The 15,945-nt window shown below is 39.8% G+C and overlaps 2 protein-coding genes across 7 annotated transcripts in view; one reads left to right on the plus strand and one right to left on the minus strand.

Annotated features, from left to right (window-relative positions):
* CAPZA1 (capping actin protein of muscle Z-line subunit alpha 1) overlaps positions 1-6,575 on the minus strand; it is a 48,247-nt gene extending 41,672 nt beyond the window's left edge. The window contains exon 1 of the mRNA XM_049880067.1: positions 6,034-6,575. Within this exon, the coding sequence (XP_049736024.1) occupies positions 6,034-6,072 (39 nt within the window). The 5' untranslated portion in view covers positions 6,073-6,575. The remainder of the gene's footprint in view (positions 1-6,033) is intronic.
* A 144-nt stretch (positions 6,576-6,719) lies between these two features.
* The window catches only part of ST7L (suppression of tumorigenicity 7 like), a 185,534-nt gene continuing 176,308 nt past the window's right edge, over positions 6,720-15,945 (plus strand). For all 6 annotated transcript variants that reach the window (XR_007516743.1, XM_049880060.1, XM_049880061.1 and 3 more), the window contains exons 1-2: positions 6,720-6,969; positions 8,769-8,851. Coding sequence is in view for 5 of the 6 variants with exons in the window: in XM_049880060.1 (XP_049736017.1) it covers positions 6,762-6,969; positions 8,769-8,851 (291 nt within the window). In the remaining variant the exon portion in view is untranslated. The remainder of the gene's footprint in view (positions 6,970-8,768; positions 8,852-15,945) is intronic.

The following is a 15,945-nucleotide window of genomic DNA, read 5'->3' on the forward strand; positions in this document are numbered from 1 at the left end:
GATGCAGACTTGGTCTTTTTTTTTTTTTTTTTTTTTACCTGAAGTGTGTCTCTGTTTACTCAACTGTAAAATAGGGACAATGTAAGTACCTACTCTATAGGAATGGTTTAAGATGAATACATGTTAATACACATAAGTACCTAACATATAATAAGCACTTAAACGTTACCCAAATGCAAAAAAATAAAAAGTCACAAGGCAAAATTCTGTCATGCTCCAATAAACACAACATCTTTTTTGGTTCAGTCTGACATGCTATGTCTTCTGGCTTCACGTTAAGCCATGACCTATCCTGCATCATGATTCCATCTCACAGATAATCCCCTAGCAATACATATGTGCAATTATAGCCAGCAAATTTTACATATTGCTCAAAACTTAAAAATATATTATAGCTATGAAGTATTTGTGGTAAACCAGTAAAAATGCAGAAAGAAAGGAGAGGCTGGAGACAGAGAGAACAATTAAGAATGATGTTAGGAAAAATGCAACCAGAAAAAATGTGGACAGGTTAGGTATACTGTAAAGTGACAACTGTATTTAAATATGCATAGAACTGAAAAAATACAAAAGAAAAACTGGTAATATTGGCTGCCTCAGGGGAACTGGGTGGCTGGAGATAGGAGTAGCAGGGGATTTTTTATTCCCACACTTCTGTAATAATTTAAATCTAAACATGTGATTATCTTAAAAAAAAAAAAAACAAAACCCATTGTCTTTGAGTTGATTGAAACTCACAGTGACTCCATAAGACAGAGCAGAACTACCCCATAGGGTTTCCAAGGCTGTGATCTTTATGGAAGCAGAGTGCCACATTTTTCTCCCAGGGAGCGGCTGATGTGTTCGAACCACTCACCTTTTGGTTAGCATTTTGGTTAGCAGCTGAGCGCTTAACCAGTACAACACCAGGGTTGCCTACATAGGTACCTATGTACCTACAACAAAATTTTTCCTTAAATTGATTGAGTCAATTCAAACTCATGGCAACCCCATCTGTATCAAAGTAGAACTCTAGTCTATGGCTGATTTTGCAAGTACACTGCCAGGCCTTTCTTCTGAGAAGTCTCTAGGTATCCTGGAATCTCCAACCTTCATTAGCAACAGAGCACATTAACTGTTTGTGCCACCCAAGGACAATTTCCCCTATAAAGGGTTTTAGTCTTCATGAGCTGATCTGTGTAAGAATTTTAACTTTTTTTTTTTTTTTGCAAGGAGGATAAAAAAGTTTGTGCACTGGACAGAGAAAAGAAAAATAAATGAAACCTTGTGTGTGCTTCTGAGCTATAAAAGAGATGACTTATAACAGATGAAGGAAATACTTTCATTAGGGGCTTTGCAAGGCTCAAAGTATATATACATTGCCATTTTGGTATTCATAAGGCTTTGCAGCTTTATAGTATCGACTAGGAAAATGCTCCCAAAGCAGATGGATGCTCCCTGCAGTGGCATGGCGGAGCAGCAGTGATGGCAGCAGATGCTGAGCAGACACAATGAATGCCCAAAGAGAGGCACCCAGAGTGTGAACATATTTCTAAACACAAGAAATACCTAGAGATTACCAGGAACAACGGGGGAGGAGGGTTACAGAGGATGAGTGAGCCTGAGCTGGGGAAATAAGAGAATGAATGAAGCTGTGATCTCTTTCTTAACAATAGGCTGTGCCTGTACTATGTATCTTTCTTAACAACAGGCTGTGCCTGTACTATGTACCTGGTGCAATGCTAAGCACTAGGTAAAATAACATGGTTTCAGCTCCCAAGAAGCTCAGTCTCATTATCAGGGCAAATGTGGAAAAGTAAACAATGACAGAACCTAATTAGGGTTTGAATAAGTGTTGAGTCAGTTTAATCCAATTCCCCTATGTCCCTATTTTAGAAGGAAACTGAGGCCCAGAGAAGTAGAGTTCCCAAAATCACACAGGTGGCTAGAAGTGGTAGCAGGGAGAGACCAAGTCTCTCGATACTCAGAATCATTCTTTCCACTACTCACAATACCTCATTTACAATTCATTAAACTGATGCCTCCATTTGGGTTTTTTATTCGTAGTTACAAGGCAAAAACAGTGTAGTGAAAAAAGCATGGCTTCAGAATCAAATCTGTTGTTTAAATTTTCTACAAATTACACTAGTTTGCATAGTATTAAGGATGATCCTGATAAAATAGCAACATGTTCTGGAAGAAATTACGATAAACCACACTCCTAACCAAGGATTAGGCATCTGAGTTTACACCTGCTCATGCTTTATGCCCCATCCAAGGATTTTTTTTAACAGAAAACAGCCAAGCCAGATAAATTTTAGGGCTTACTGAATTCTTGAATTCTTTAAGGGCAATAAGTTATCTAGTAAATTAAGTACGTAATACATAACCAAGAAAATCCAGCTTAAAAGTATAAATATTTTTCATGAACTGTACTGGAGCCCTCAAATTCTGGCACCTATTTACAACAGTTTCTACAACTTATCTAAGTAATTTTGATAAACCTATTTCTCATAAATGTCTCAAAGAGTCTAAACTTAAAGCATACAGATCAACTTCTCAGTTACAGTATTTTTGAAGTTTTACACAAATATTCTACTAGTTAGGCTGAAGGGGGCAAAATATGCTAACCACGCTTTTTTCCAGTCCTAAGATTTTCTTTGCATTTATGTTTTTAAAATGCTGAATCATGAAATAAAGGAAACAGATGGTGCAAAGAACTCAAACAAGTAGTTCACCTCATATTTCAAGCTTCTTAATTATGGCACTTTGGTCTTGGTAAGCATTTGGAACTAAAATGACTTTAGTAACTTAAAGAGTCTAGCTCATTCTCAGAAACTGTTAAGGAGCATTGCCATCAAGTGGAATGCCAACTCATAGCAACCCTATAGGACACAGTAGAACTGCCCATGGGGTTTCCAAGGATGTAATCTTTACAGAAGCAGACTGCCAACATCTTTCTCCCCCAGAGCAGTCTGGTAGTTTGGAACCACCAACCTTTCGGTTAGCAGTTGATCACGTTAGCCACTGCACCACCAGGGCTCTTTAAGGATGAAACTAAGACTAAAACCAAACCAAACCCACAGCCGTCAAGTCAATTCCGACTCAGTGACATTACAGTACAGAGAACTGCCCATAGAGTTTCCAAGGCTGTAATCTTTATGGAAGCAGACTGCCACATCTTTCTCCCGAAGAGTGGTTGGTGGGTTCCAACTGCCGACCTTTGGTTAAGCAGCCAAGTGCTAAACCACTGCACCACCAAGGCTGCTAGACTAAGACTAAAAGCATTCATTTCTGCAAGTTACTACACTATCAACTTCCTGGTTTATTTAGACAGCTCATCATGACCATTTCAGGTAACAATGCAGAAGCTTAAAAAAAAACAGCTTCCTCTTTATAAAGTGATAAAAACTTCAGCAGTTAGTTATGAGAATGGTTAGCTTTATTAATTCTATAAAAATACTTGCAAGAAAATCAGAGACTATTATCAAAAAATCCACCTCAGGATTTGCTGCTTTCAGAAAATATAACAGAGAAAAAAAGCAGTATTAAAATATATTTGACATCATGACATACATGCCTTAAAAAAAAAAAAAAAAAAACCCAAATCAAATGCAGTTGAGGTCTTAATTAAAAAGAGAGAAAAAAAAAAAAAAAAAAGGGAAAGTTAGAATTCCCTCAAGGAAAAATCAAAATATAAACTAGGGCTCAAAATATCTTTATTTTTAAAATCTGTTTTTAATGGTGCCTTGGTCGTCAAAGTCTGACGGGACAAAAATCTCATTTTAAGGGCTATTTGTTATTTACAAATGCTAAAACAGTCATATCAACAAGTCTTTTTGGAAACACACTTTGTTAACTCTTTAATTCAATGAAAAGGAACCAGAACTCCAAAGGAAAAGGGGCAACGTAGGTTTGAAGCTGAAGAACTAATTAATCTTACAAATTAAAACCTTTTCATTTTATTTACAGATTCACGAGAGATGGATCAGTTCCATCACAATATGGGAATAGGATTTAATAAAATTTCAGTAATCTCAAATCATATGGATCTGTTACATGACATTTTTACTCTATTAGCTAGTCTTATTTATCCAAACCAACGAAGACAATGTGGTTAATCTAAAAACTCTTTATTGAATATAAAATTCACCAACATTTTTTGACAGGAGATTTACTTTACTAATTATGATTTGCTTGTTATGTCATTAAAATGAAGCAACACAAGTATTCTGGGAGATAGAAAAACTGGGCAAAGACCTGCTGTTAGAAAATTGAGACAATCGATGCTGTTAACTAAAACACTGTTAATATTCAGAGACGTCTTAGTTTGCACTTTGAAATACATCTGTATTTTCCCAAGTTACATTACAAAGGCATTCTGACTTAGTGTCAAGGGCAAAAACCGAACGACGCTGGTGAGTGAAGTCTCATTTGCACAGGACACTTCAAAATTGATTGAACCAGACTTGTGCATATTCCAAGTTTGCTGTTATCTAAATTCTTAGCAAAATTTTGTTATAAAAATCTTTTGCTTAAAATAAATGAATAATCAGTTGGTGTAAAAATATTTTGTTATTCTATTTTTTCACTGTAATTTAATTTTAATTGAATAATTATTCACATTAGAATCGATATTTTATTATAGCTTCTCTCTGGCATAAATTCATACATACAATGCCTTTTTCCCCTGAATTTTATTTATTAATGTTAATGAGAATCACTTTCCAAATAAGATAAAATTTAATACTGAAGTGTTGTTCAATGGTTTGTGTTCAGCACATCCTTCAGCATTTCAAAATGGCATAAAACCCATATATCAAATTATTCTGTATGGAGGACTCCTGGATAATAAACAGTCCCTGCCCCCATCCAAATCTCTCCTATCAAAAAAATAAAGAGCACAGACACATTTACAGAGCACTCAAGGGTTCATACTTTTAATAGCCACCATGGGAAACAAAAGACATGATTCTTGTCCTTAGGAATAAAACTCTAAGAGTTATCTAATGAGATAATTCCAATTTCGACATGTCTTAAAAGTCATGTATTTATTGAAAGCCTGGCAAAATGTCAAGAAAGGTGTGCAGTTGTCAGGAAAATGTTGTCTCACCTAATTGAGAATACGCTAGAAATAAGTATACAAATTACACACAAATTCAACTTCAATCAATGACATCACAGTAGAGAATCTGACAAAAAAGGCAGGATGCTTTGTTCAGACTTGAATGTGACAACATGAGATTTACGTGGTACATAAAACCTTCCTGAGCTGAAAAAAATCCACTGGCTCTTCTTGACTTGCTAACACGAATGTCCGAAATGGAAAAATATTTTTCAAAAATTATCTTTAAGAGAATGTACTACATAAACGCAATCAAGAGAGAATCTACGTGGAAGATAAAGGTGTTCATATACCGAAGCAAACGTCCTGAGGTTTGCACATTTATTACAGCGAGTGAGTTAAAACCGATGCATATGAGAAAAGAGGTGGATGCGTTAAGTGCACTGGGCAGACAACACATGGGGACCTCTCCCTGTCGAGGAGTCGTGACAGCAAAATCACTTCCTGAGCAAGGAGGAGCAAAAGGGAAGTTAAGAGGCCACCCTGACCAGGAAGTGACTCGCCCTAAACTAGCCCCAATCATATCTAAAAATGGGGGAGGGCTGGGGTGCGCCCCAACACCTAAAAGCAATAAAATAACTGGTTCCGGACGCGTCGCGACATCACTACAGCCCCCTCCCATAATTACAGAAAAAGAGTCCTCGGTCACGACTCAACAAGGGAAAGTCTCTTCCCTCGCAGGAAGGCCACTGAGCTGTGCCTCAGGCCCGAGAGGAAAAGAGAGTTGAAGAATCGGAAGCAGGGGCCACCGTGAGGCAAAGGGAAGCCCCTTGAGAAGGAAGTGTCCCAACTGCGGAGAGCGTGCCAGCATAGGCTAAGAATCTTCTTTTCCCTGGGGACACTGCCAGAGTTCCCACCTCAGCTAGGTAGAGCCTCTGCTCCTTGTCGGGGAAGGAGGTGAAAGAGAGAGAGAGAGGCGGACCCCTTACCTTCTCCTCATCCGACACCCGATCGTCGAAGTCGGCCATCTTGGGCTGCTCTGGCCCAGCCCGTCCGCAGCCGCAAGGCAGGCCGGGAAGGAAGCTGAGTGATGGAGTCACCTCGGGGGCGGTCAGAGCCCTTCGTCCGGAAACGCCGATGAAGAGTGAGCCTTGTCAGTTACGGGCGGGGTAATGGCTCGGAGCGCCAGAACCCCGGGAAGTCGGCTTTGCCTTAAATGGTTTTAAGTCTAATAGCTTTCTTATTGATCTAGTAGTTTCCTCATTCATTTTTTGGACGCTGGGGGCGTGTTTCGACTGCTCTTGGCGCATGAGCTCTTAGTTCCACCCGACCAAAGAGCAACTGCTGCTCCTATTGGATTTCCCCAGTACCAGTGAGCTCCATGGCAGCCAAATCCAAAGCGCTCAGTGCTGCTCGGCCTCTGGAATAATCGGTGAATTTTTCAACTCCAGTGAAAAGTGGCCCTCACCTTGGGTGAAAGCAAAAACACTGCGGAGTCACATCTAGGTCCAAATCCTACAGAATAAACGACGTTATCTGCCTCTCCCCCATCCCCGTAGAAAATATGAAGCCCCGTCTTCCAAATCTCTTTACCAGTTTCCTAGGACCTTCTGTCTTCACATAGGCCACCTTTAGGTCCGCCACTATCCCAGGATTCCCGACTCCGGTTTCCTGCCCTTCTTCCCTCCCAGTGCCCGTCTCCTGCGGAAACAGGAAGATGGCGGACTGTGACGGCCTTGGTGAAGCAGGCACTGCTGCGGCATCTCCTCCCGCACCTGCTCCGGGCCTGAGCCCGCGGCTGGGCTGGAGGGAGCGGCTGCGGGCCAGGCTGGCGGGGACTGGGGCCTCGCTGTGGTTCGTGGCGGGGCTGGGTCTGCTTTACGCTCTGAGGGTCCCGCTGAGGCTGTGTGAGAACTTGGCAGCGGGTGAGAGGCCCAAACCTTCCCGGGAACGGGCGGGGGCTAGGAGAGGTGCGGGGGCAAGGGCCAAAGGACAGAAATCCTCGGTAGTCACTGGAGGGCTTCGGAGAATGAGTGGGTGACGCGCGGCCAAGTGGGTTCTTTTTCTCTTGGGCCGCAACCTCGCAGCTGATTGTCAAACCTTAGCTGTAGGTACCGGCTCCTCCCTAGGGCTCTTAAGATCCGCCCTCTCTTCTGTCCTTGGTTCCCGAAGGAAAAGGTACCTGACAAGCTGTGAGCTTCAGGTGGTAGGACAGAAGAGAGTATTTTCAGACTTGGGTACGGAATTTCTGTGCACTCCCACCAGTGGTAGGGTCCCTTGAAAGTCATTCCTTTGAGTCTCGTGACGCCCAGTGTAGAGAATCCACACCCAGACAAAAAAGATGAACATTTCAGTACTTTATTCAAAGATTTCGAAGAACGTACCATGATCTTTTTAGTCAGCCATTCTCTTATTTAAAAAGGTCTGCCAAGAAATATTCATGCTATTTTTGTTTATTCTTTCTTTTAGGCTTTATCTTGATTAATAAAGTAAAACAATACAGGAAGTAGAGATAGGTACAAACATCGGTAGTTCGTTAGTTCATTCTTTCAACACCTGTGGAACTCTTGCTACTTAGTGTGGGTTGAAGATACTAAACGTAAGAAGTGATGATCCCCTTGGGTTGTGCAAATATTGTTCTTTAGCTGTAGCCAGGCCAAAGTGAATGGGGTCTAGGATCTCTTACCATGTCATTACCATATTGCACTTCAACTCTGACCAGCAACCTCCGAACAAGACGGAAGTAGTTCTGTTAATGGAATGACTTTGCCTGGTAGTACCCTAACTTTATTTTTCTGTAACGAGAAAAGGCAAATGCTCCTTGTTCTATAAGATGACATGAAAGACATGAGATGTCCATGATATAATGATCTGAAATATATTGGACTTTTTAGAAGAAAGGTGTTATGTAAATTCAGATAAAATTAACACAAAAACAGGCTAAGTAAATTGGCCTTCCTAGACTGTTTGGGAGAGCAAATTTGGCATCCTCTGTACCAGGTGAATGAAGTGATTAATGGTAGTTTGTAAATACAGTAAAACGTTATTCGTTGAATTATTTTGTTTTTCCACATATTCACTACATACACCTTATAGAAGAGAATATTTCACCATTATAGATTTTTATTTCTTTTTAAAGCTGAAGTGTTTGTGAGATATTATTTGAAATGAAAAACCTGATTCAGAATTTTACAACGAGTCATGGGTAGAGAACTTTTATTTGCTTTTCTCTTTGAACGGTTTTGCCTCTCTAGCTGACATATCAAATTCATATAATGTTTCCTGCCCTCATTAAGTCAGGAGTCTTTCATTATAAATTGAAATACTGGTTCGTATTTTACCAAAATAACTAGAGAGTGTTTTTTAAACCTCTTGTAAAAGGATGTTTATTTAGCTGCTTTAGATTTGCAAAAGTTCCTGTGTAAACTCAGACCAGTAGGTAAGTTCTTAGTTTCATTCTCAAAAGAAAACTAAATTATTTCTTTTTGATTTGCTGCTTATTTAACAAATTAATAGTATAAAATTCTACCTTTCCATATGTGAATTTGTTTTTAAGATATGACTTAATGGGAATTTAAAGTTTTTTTTTTATTACAACTTTTCCAAATAACTCTCATGTTAGATATTAATACTACTTATGTATGTCTACTCCTAAAGACACCTGCATATTTGTAACATAAATACTTTGAAATTGCATTAAAAAAATTTTTTTTTCTTTTGACAGTGACAGTATTTTTAAATTCCTTGACACCCAAATTCTATGTGGCACTTACAGGGACATCTTCTTTGATATCAGGACTAATATTTGTAAGTAGTTTCCATTTCCTTTATTCACGTTTTAGTATTTATCTAAACGTCAAATCCCTCTGTATGGTTACAGTAAAGTATAAATCCTTGTAGATCAGCATTTCCAAAACTCACTGTTTTCGAAGAAGTTGGGGGGACACTATATCTCACTCCCCAGTCTTAGAGATTGGCGGTATTCATTTGCATATGAAAGACTTTAGTGTGTACAATCTTGTAGAAGTTTCAAACTAATTGCCTACAGGGCCCTTTTATATAAAATCTCCCAATATTTTAAAGTTGGCAGTGTTGGGCTGACTGAAGTTTTATTTGTCTTTATTCAGCCTATAGGCTGCTATTATCATCCGTGGAGTATTTAAGAGCAGGGTTGCAGAGCCAGGTTGACCACTGTTTACTAGCTGTGTGACATTGAGCAAGTTAATTAGCTTTTCTAAATCTCAGTTTCCTCATGTGTAAACTGGGAATAATAATACCAAAAAAAAAAACTCATTGCCGTTGAGTTGATTCCGACTCATAGCAACCCTATAAGACAGGATAGAACTGCCCCATAGGGTTTCCAAGGAGTGGCTGGTAGATTCAAACTGACCTTTTGGTTAGCAGCCTGAACTCTTAACCACTGTGCCACCAGGGCTCCAGGGATAGTAATAGTATCCACTTAATTGGTTCAGTGGGAGGTCAGGTTCTAGCCAGTGTACCTCAAGTGTAGCCACCTGGCAGTGGAGGCTTGTGTGTTACTGTGATGCTGAACATGTTTCAGTGGACCTTCCAGACTGAGTCAGGCTAGGAGGAAAAGCTTGGTGGTCTACTTCCAAAAATCAGCCAGTGAAAACCCTACAGATCGCAATGATCCAATCCTGTTGTGCGTAGGGTCGCCATAAATCAGTGTCACGGATTGAATTGTGTCCCCCCAAAATATGTGTCAACTTGGTTAGGCTGTGATTTCCAGTATTGTGTGTTTGTCCTCCATTTCGTGATTGGTGTGATTTTCCTATGTGTTGTAAATCCTGTCTCAACGATGTTGATGAGATGGATTATTGGCAGTTATGTTAATAAGGTAGGACTCAGTCTACAAGATTGAATTGTGTCTTGAGCCAATCTCTTTTGAGATATAGAAGAGAGAAGTGAGCAGAGAGACAGGGGGACCTCATACCACCAAGAAAGCAACGTCGGGAGCAGAGCGTGTCCTTTGGACCCAGGGTTCCTGCATGGAGAAGCTCCTCGTCCAGGAGAAGATTGATGAGAAGGACCTTCCTCCAGAGCTGACAGAGAAAGAAAGCCTTCCCCTGGAGCTAACACCCTGAATTTGGACTTCTAGCTTACTGGACTGTGAGAGAATGAAGTTCTCTTTGTTCAAGTCATCCACTTGTGGTATTTCTGTTACAGCAGCACTGGATGACTAAGACAGTCATGGTCAATTCAATGGCAGTTAGCAACAACGATTAGAGTTATGAGAATAATGTATGTAAAAGCTTGTAACATGGTTGGCTCAGAGTGAGCATTTAGTGAATTTTGGTTACTATTTTTCAGAAAAATCCCATAATAAAGAAAGTATTTAGTTTTAATTCAACTTATTCTTGTCTTATATGACAAAGGTATTGTTTTTAAAGACACTTTTTTCCGTCTTATAATTCCTGTTAACATCCTTGGAGTCAGAATTGACTTGACAGCAATGGGTTTTATTAACAGTCTCGGGAACTAGTGTTTCCTACTGTAAACTTTGGGAAAATACTGCTACAGATAAAAATATTGAAAAGCAGTATCACAGCATGCATAAAACCAAACCAAACCCAACCCAGTGCGGTCGAGTCGATTCCGACTCATAGCGACCCTATAGGACAGGGTAGAACTGCTCCATAGAGCTTCCGAGGAGCACCTGGCGGATTCAAACTGCTGACCCTTTGCCTGGCAGCCGTAGCACTTAACCACTATGCCGCCAGGGTTTCCACTGCATACATAGCCAATGAATTTTTCCATTCCTGTTTATCATCTCTAGGTGGTGCTCTCTCTCCAGCTACAATAGAAATAACAGTGTTTGTATTGGAGCTTTTTTAAAATGGGATGGACTATACTTTGGGAATCCCTGATGGTGTAGTGGTTAAGTGCTACAGCTGCTAACAAAGAGGTCGGCAGTTCAAATCTGCCAGGCACTCCTTGGAAACTCTATGGGGCAGTTCTACTCTGCCCTATAGGATCACTATGAGTCGGAATCGACTTGATGGCAGGGGGTACATGGGTATACTTTGTTAAAGTGAAATGCTGAACAATAAAGAGATTTTTCTCTTGGCTTACAAGAAGGCATTATTGAGGAATTTAGGATAAAAATTGTTTAGTTATCTAGTGCTGCTATAACAGGAATATCACGAGTGGATGGCTTTAACAAATTAATTTTCTCGTGGCTTAGTAGGGTAGAAGTCTGAATTCAGAGCACCAACTCAAGGGGAAGGCTCTCTCTTCTCTCTCTGTTTGCCCTGGGATTCTCTTTTAGATTCTATTAGGTTCCTTGGTGATCATGTGACATGTATCTCTTCCACTCCATTTGTGCTTATTTGTTTGCTTAATCTGCTCTTTTATATCTCAGAAGAGATTGATTTAAAATATACCTTACTTTAATCCTGCCTCATTAACATAACAAAAAATCCATTCTCAAATGGGATTATAACCACAGATACATATATTTCTGAGGGACACAGTCAGTAACAAAAACTATGTTACTATCTGACTCATAATTAAGCATGTTATAGCATATTTAGTCAATAGCATGTAAAAGTGTAAGTAAAGAAAATAAGTAATCTTTAAATGGCTGATACAGTGAAAAAAAATTGGTCTTGAAACCAGAAGATGTAGTTTTGAGTCTTGACTCTGCCACTTACTAGTTGTTAACTTTGGTAAGTCACTTAAACTCTCCGAGCCTTAATTTCTTCATTTGTAAAAGGGAAATAATTTATATACGTATGTATATGTTTATGCGTATAGTTTATCAGGTGTCTAAAACTGTTTTAAAAATTTGGTTTTTTTAAAAAAATTTTATTGTGTTTTAAGTGAAAGTTTACAAATCAAGTCAGTCTCTCATACAAAAATTTATATACACCTTGCTATATACTCCTAATTGTTCTTCCCCTAATGAGATATTACACTCCTTCCTCCACTCTCTCTTTTCGTGTCCATTCGGCCAGCTTCTGGCCCCCTCTTCCCTCTCACCTCCCCTCCAGACAGAAGATGCCAACCTAGTCTCATGTGTCTCCTAAGTCCAAGAAGCTCATTTTTCACCAGTGTCATTTCTATCCCATTGTCCAGTGCAATCCCTGCCTGGAGAGTTGGCTTTGGGAATGGTTCCTGTCTTGGGCTGACAGAAGGTCTGGGGACCATGACCACCATGGTCCTTCTAGTCTCAGTCAGACCGTTAAGTCTGGTCTTTTTATGAGAATTTGGGGTCTGCATCCCACTGCTCTCCTACTCCCTCAGGGGTTCTCTGTTGTGTTCCCTGTCAGGGCAGTCATTGGTTGTGTTTTTATTATTTTTAAAACAGGGTTTTAAACATATAAAAGTTATGAAATCCAACTAACCTTTTAAAAGTGGAAATGTGTCATTACCCTTGCAATACTGATGGGTTTATATTAGCAAAAGTTATTGGATTGGGGTAATTTCTTTTCCCACCTGAGGTTATTGAACTTGTACGTGAGTGCGCACATACGCGCGCGCGCGCGCAAACATGCAAACATACACTCTATATACATACACACTGAAGTATATTTGGGAGGCAGTGTAATGTAGTGGTTAGAAGCTCTAAAGTCAGGCAGACCTGAAGAAGAATCCTGCTTCTGCCTCTTACCAGTGGTGTAAACCAGAGCTACTTACATAAACTTAGAATCTGTAAAATGAGTTGTTGTGAGGATTAAATGACATAATACATGTAAAGGACTTAGCACAATGGTTGGCTCATAGAAAGCTTTTGATAAGTATTAGTGTCGTAGTCATCTGCGCTGCCATAACAGAAATACCACAATGGATGGCTTTAACAAAAAGGAATTTATTCTCTCATAGTCTAGTAGATTACGAGTCCAAATTCAGGGTGTTGGCTCCAGGGGAAGGCTTTCTCTCTCTGTCGGCTCTGGAGGAAGGTCCTTGTCCTCAATCTTCCCCTAGTCAAGGAGCTTCTCAGGCGCAGGGACCCCAGGTCCAAAGGATGGGCTCTGCTCTTGGTGCTGCTTTCTTGGTGGTATGAGGTCCCCAACTCTCTGCTTGCTTACCTTTCCATTTATCTCTTGAGAGATAAAAGGTGGTGCAGGCCCCACCCCAGGGAAACTCCCTTTACACTGGATCAGGGAGGTGACCTGAGTAAGAGTGGTGTTAAAATCCCACCCTAATCCTCTGAACATAGAAGTACAACCACAAAATGGAGCACAACCACACAATACTGGGAATCATGGCCTAACCTAGTTGATACACACATTTGCGGGGGGGACATAATTCAGTCCATGATAATTAGCAATTATTATTATTATGGTTCCTTTGTGTTAAAAAGCTAAAAGAATTCACTAGCCCCTGATATCATATTTATTCATAAAAATCCATCTGTACTTCACATACTAAAGGGCAGTTGTCCTTGTGATTGCTGTCCCTGATTTTGATCCAATGTAAGTATTTTCTTTTCTGTCACATGAACACTTTCTACTTAGGTAATTTTCCCCGGTTATTTTAAACATATTTCATCCCACTTCTTAGAAAAACATGTGGTAGAAGCCAAACTATAGGCACATTTGGTAGTGACTAAAGTCTTGTTGAGGAGCCCTGGTGGCACAGTGGTTAAGCCCTCAGCTACCAAGCAAAATGTCAGCGGTTTGAACCTACCAACCGCTCCACAGGAGAAAGACATGGCAGTCTGCTCCCATAAAAATTACAGTCTTGGGAACCCTGTGGGGCAGTTCCACTCTGTCCTATGTGAGAGCTGAGTCGGAATCATCTCAACAGCAGTGGGGTTTTTTGGTTTAGGATTTCTAAGATAAAACAAAACAAAAGACAGAAAATAACAAATGTTGGTGAAGATGGATGTGGGGAAATTGGAACCCTTATCTATTGCTGATCGGAATGCAGAATGGTACAGCCATTGTGGAAAACAGTAAGACCATTCCTCAAAAAATGAAAAATAGAACTACCACTCCTAGGTCTATATCCAAAAGGCTTCAAAGCAGAGACTCAGAGACTTGTATGCTAATGTTAATCACAGCACTGTTCACAATAGCTGAAAGGTAGAAACAACCTAAATGCCCATCAGCAAATGAATGGATAAACAGAATGGTACATACATGCAATGGACTTACTACTTAGTTGGTAGGAGAAGTGATGTCTTGATAAATGCTATAATATGGATGGAGCTTGAAGACATTATGCTGAGTGAAATAAGTCAGTCACAAACGGATAAATATTGTATACCCATACTTATATAAAAAGACAAGAGAAGGCAAAAGTAAAGACCAAAGTTTATTAATGGTTACCAGGGCCAGGGGAAGGGAAAGGGGGGACTATTGCCTATGTAGTACTGATTTTTGGTTTACAGTGATAGAAAAATTGCATTGATCAAAGGTGGGGTTACACAGCAATTATTGCAAGTGTTGTTAATACGTTGTACACCTGTAAAAAGTTGAATTGGTGAAAGTTGTGTGATATATATATTTACAATGACAAAAAAAAAGAAAACAGTAGCTGCTGAGGCTGCTTATGTACAACCAAAAACCTCATGGGATTAATTCCTTGGTTTGGACGTTTAGGGTCATGGTTGCATGGGACATCCCAGTTAATTGGCTTAATAATGTGTTTAGTGCTTCTGTTCTACCTCCTAGTTAGGTGTATAGTGCCTGGGGTCTTAAAAGCTTGTAAGCAGCCATCCGGGCACAACGATTGGTCTCCATTCTTCTGGAACAACAGAGGAGGGACTCAGGAATAGGAGGAGGAAATGGAATATTGGCTAATTGCCTCCATGAACAACTGCCTCCTTTGTCAAGAGACCAGAAGTGCTGGATGGTTCCTGGCTACCATTATTGAATGTTTTGATCAGAGAGTTTGTAGAAGAATCCTGATCAAAGGGGGTCGGGGGGGAGAGGGAATACAGAACAGAATTTCAAATTTTCACGGACTCTAGATTTTCTGGAGCCGTGGGGGCTGGATGAACCCCTGAAACTACTGCCCTGAGATAATCTTTAAACCTTAAATCAAAAATATCCCCTGAAATCTTCTTAGAGTCAAACAATAGTTTAACATAACTAGTAAAGAATATCTGCCTTGAGCGTTATGCTCTTTTAAGGTCTATCTATGTGGGATGAAATTGATAACAACTCGGAAGATTAGATAGCGACTTCACGGAATCGATGTGTTTATGTTAATTGGGGAGGAATGACTCAGAAAAGTAGGATGAGAATGGTTTCACAACTCGAAGAATGTAATCAAAGTTACTGAATTGTGCATGTAGAAACTATTAGTATATGTTTTGCTGTATATAGTCTCAACAATGACAACAGAATATAAAAAATAAAATAACAAAAGATAAGTAATAGGTAGTATATTCTTATTAGTATTAAGCTGTAAGGGGAAAAATAAAACAGGTGAGAGAATATGAAGCATCAGAGAAAAATGTTCAAATTTTAGATAGAGGAGCAAGGGGTTACATCATTGAAATGGTGATTTTTTTGTAAGTACCTAAAGGAAATGAGGGATTGAACTGTGCTGCATATGATATCTGTCTGAAGGGAGAATGTATTTGGGAGCTTGAGGAATAGCAACAAAACCAGTTGGTAAACGAATTATTACAAGTGAAAAGATTACTCTGAAAGAAAAAAAATAAGATCCAATGGAAATGTGTAACACAGCTACATGTTCTGTTCTGTGGAATCAGGAAACGATCCCTGAGGAAGTGTCTAAGCTGAAACCTAAAGGAATTAGCCAGGCAAAGAGTGTTGGGAAGGTTGGAGATATCCAAATCTGAAGCATTCTGCTAATTCAGCACAGAGAGCTTTTGGACTCTGTTTTTGTAACAGTGATAGACCATGGTAACAGAAAGAGGTGAATATCCTGGTTTTTAAATGGTTTAACATGGGAATCAACCT

This window comes from Elephas maximus, chromosome 3, assembly GCF_024166365.1.
Source record: "Elephas maximus indicus isolate mEleMax1 chromosome 3, mEleMax1 primary haplotype, whole genome shotgun sequence".
NCBI classification, from domain to species: domain Eukaryota; kingdom Metazoa; phylum Chordata; class Mammalia; order Proboscidea; family Elephantidae; genus Elephas; species Elephas maximus.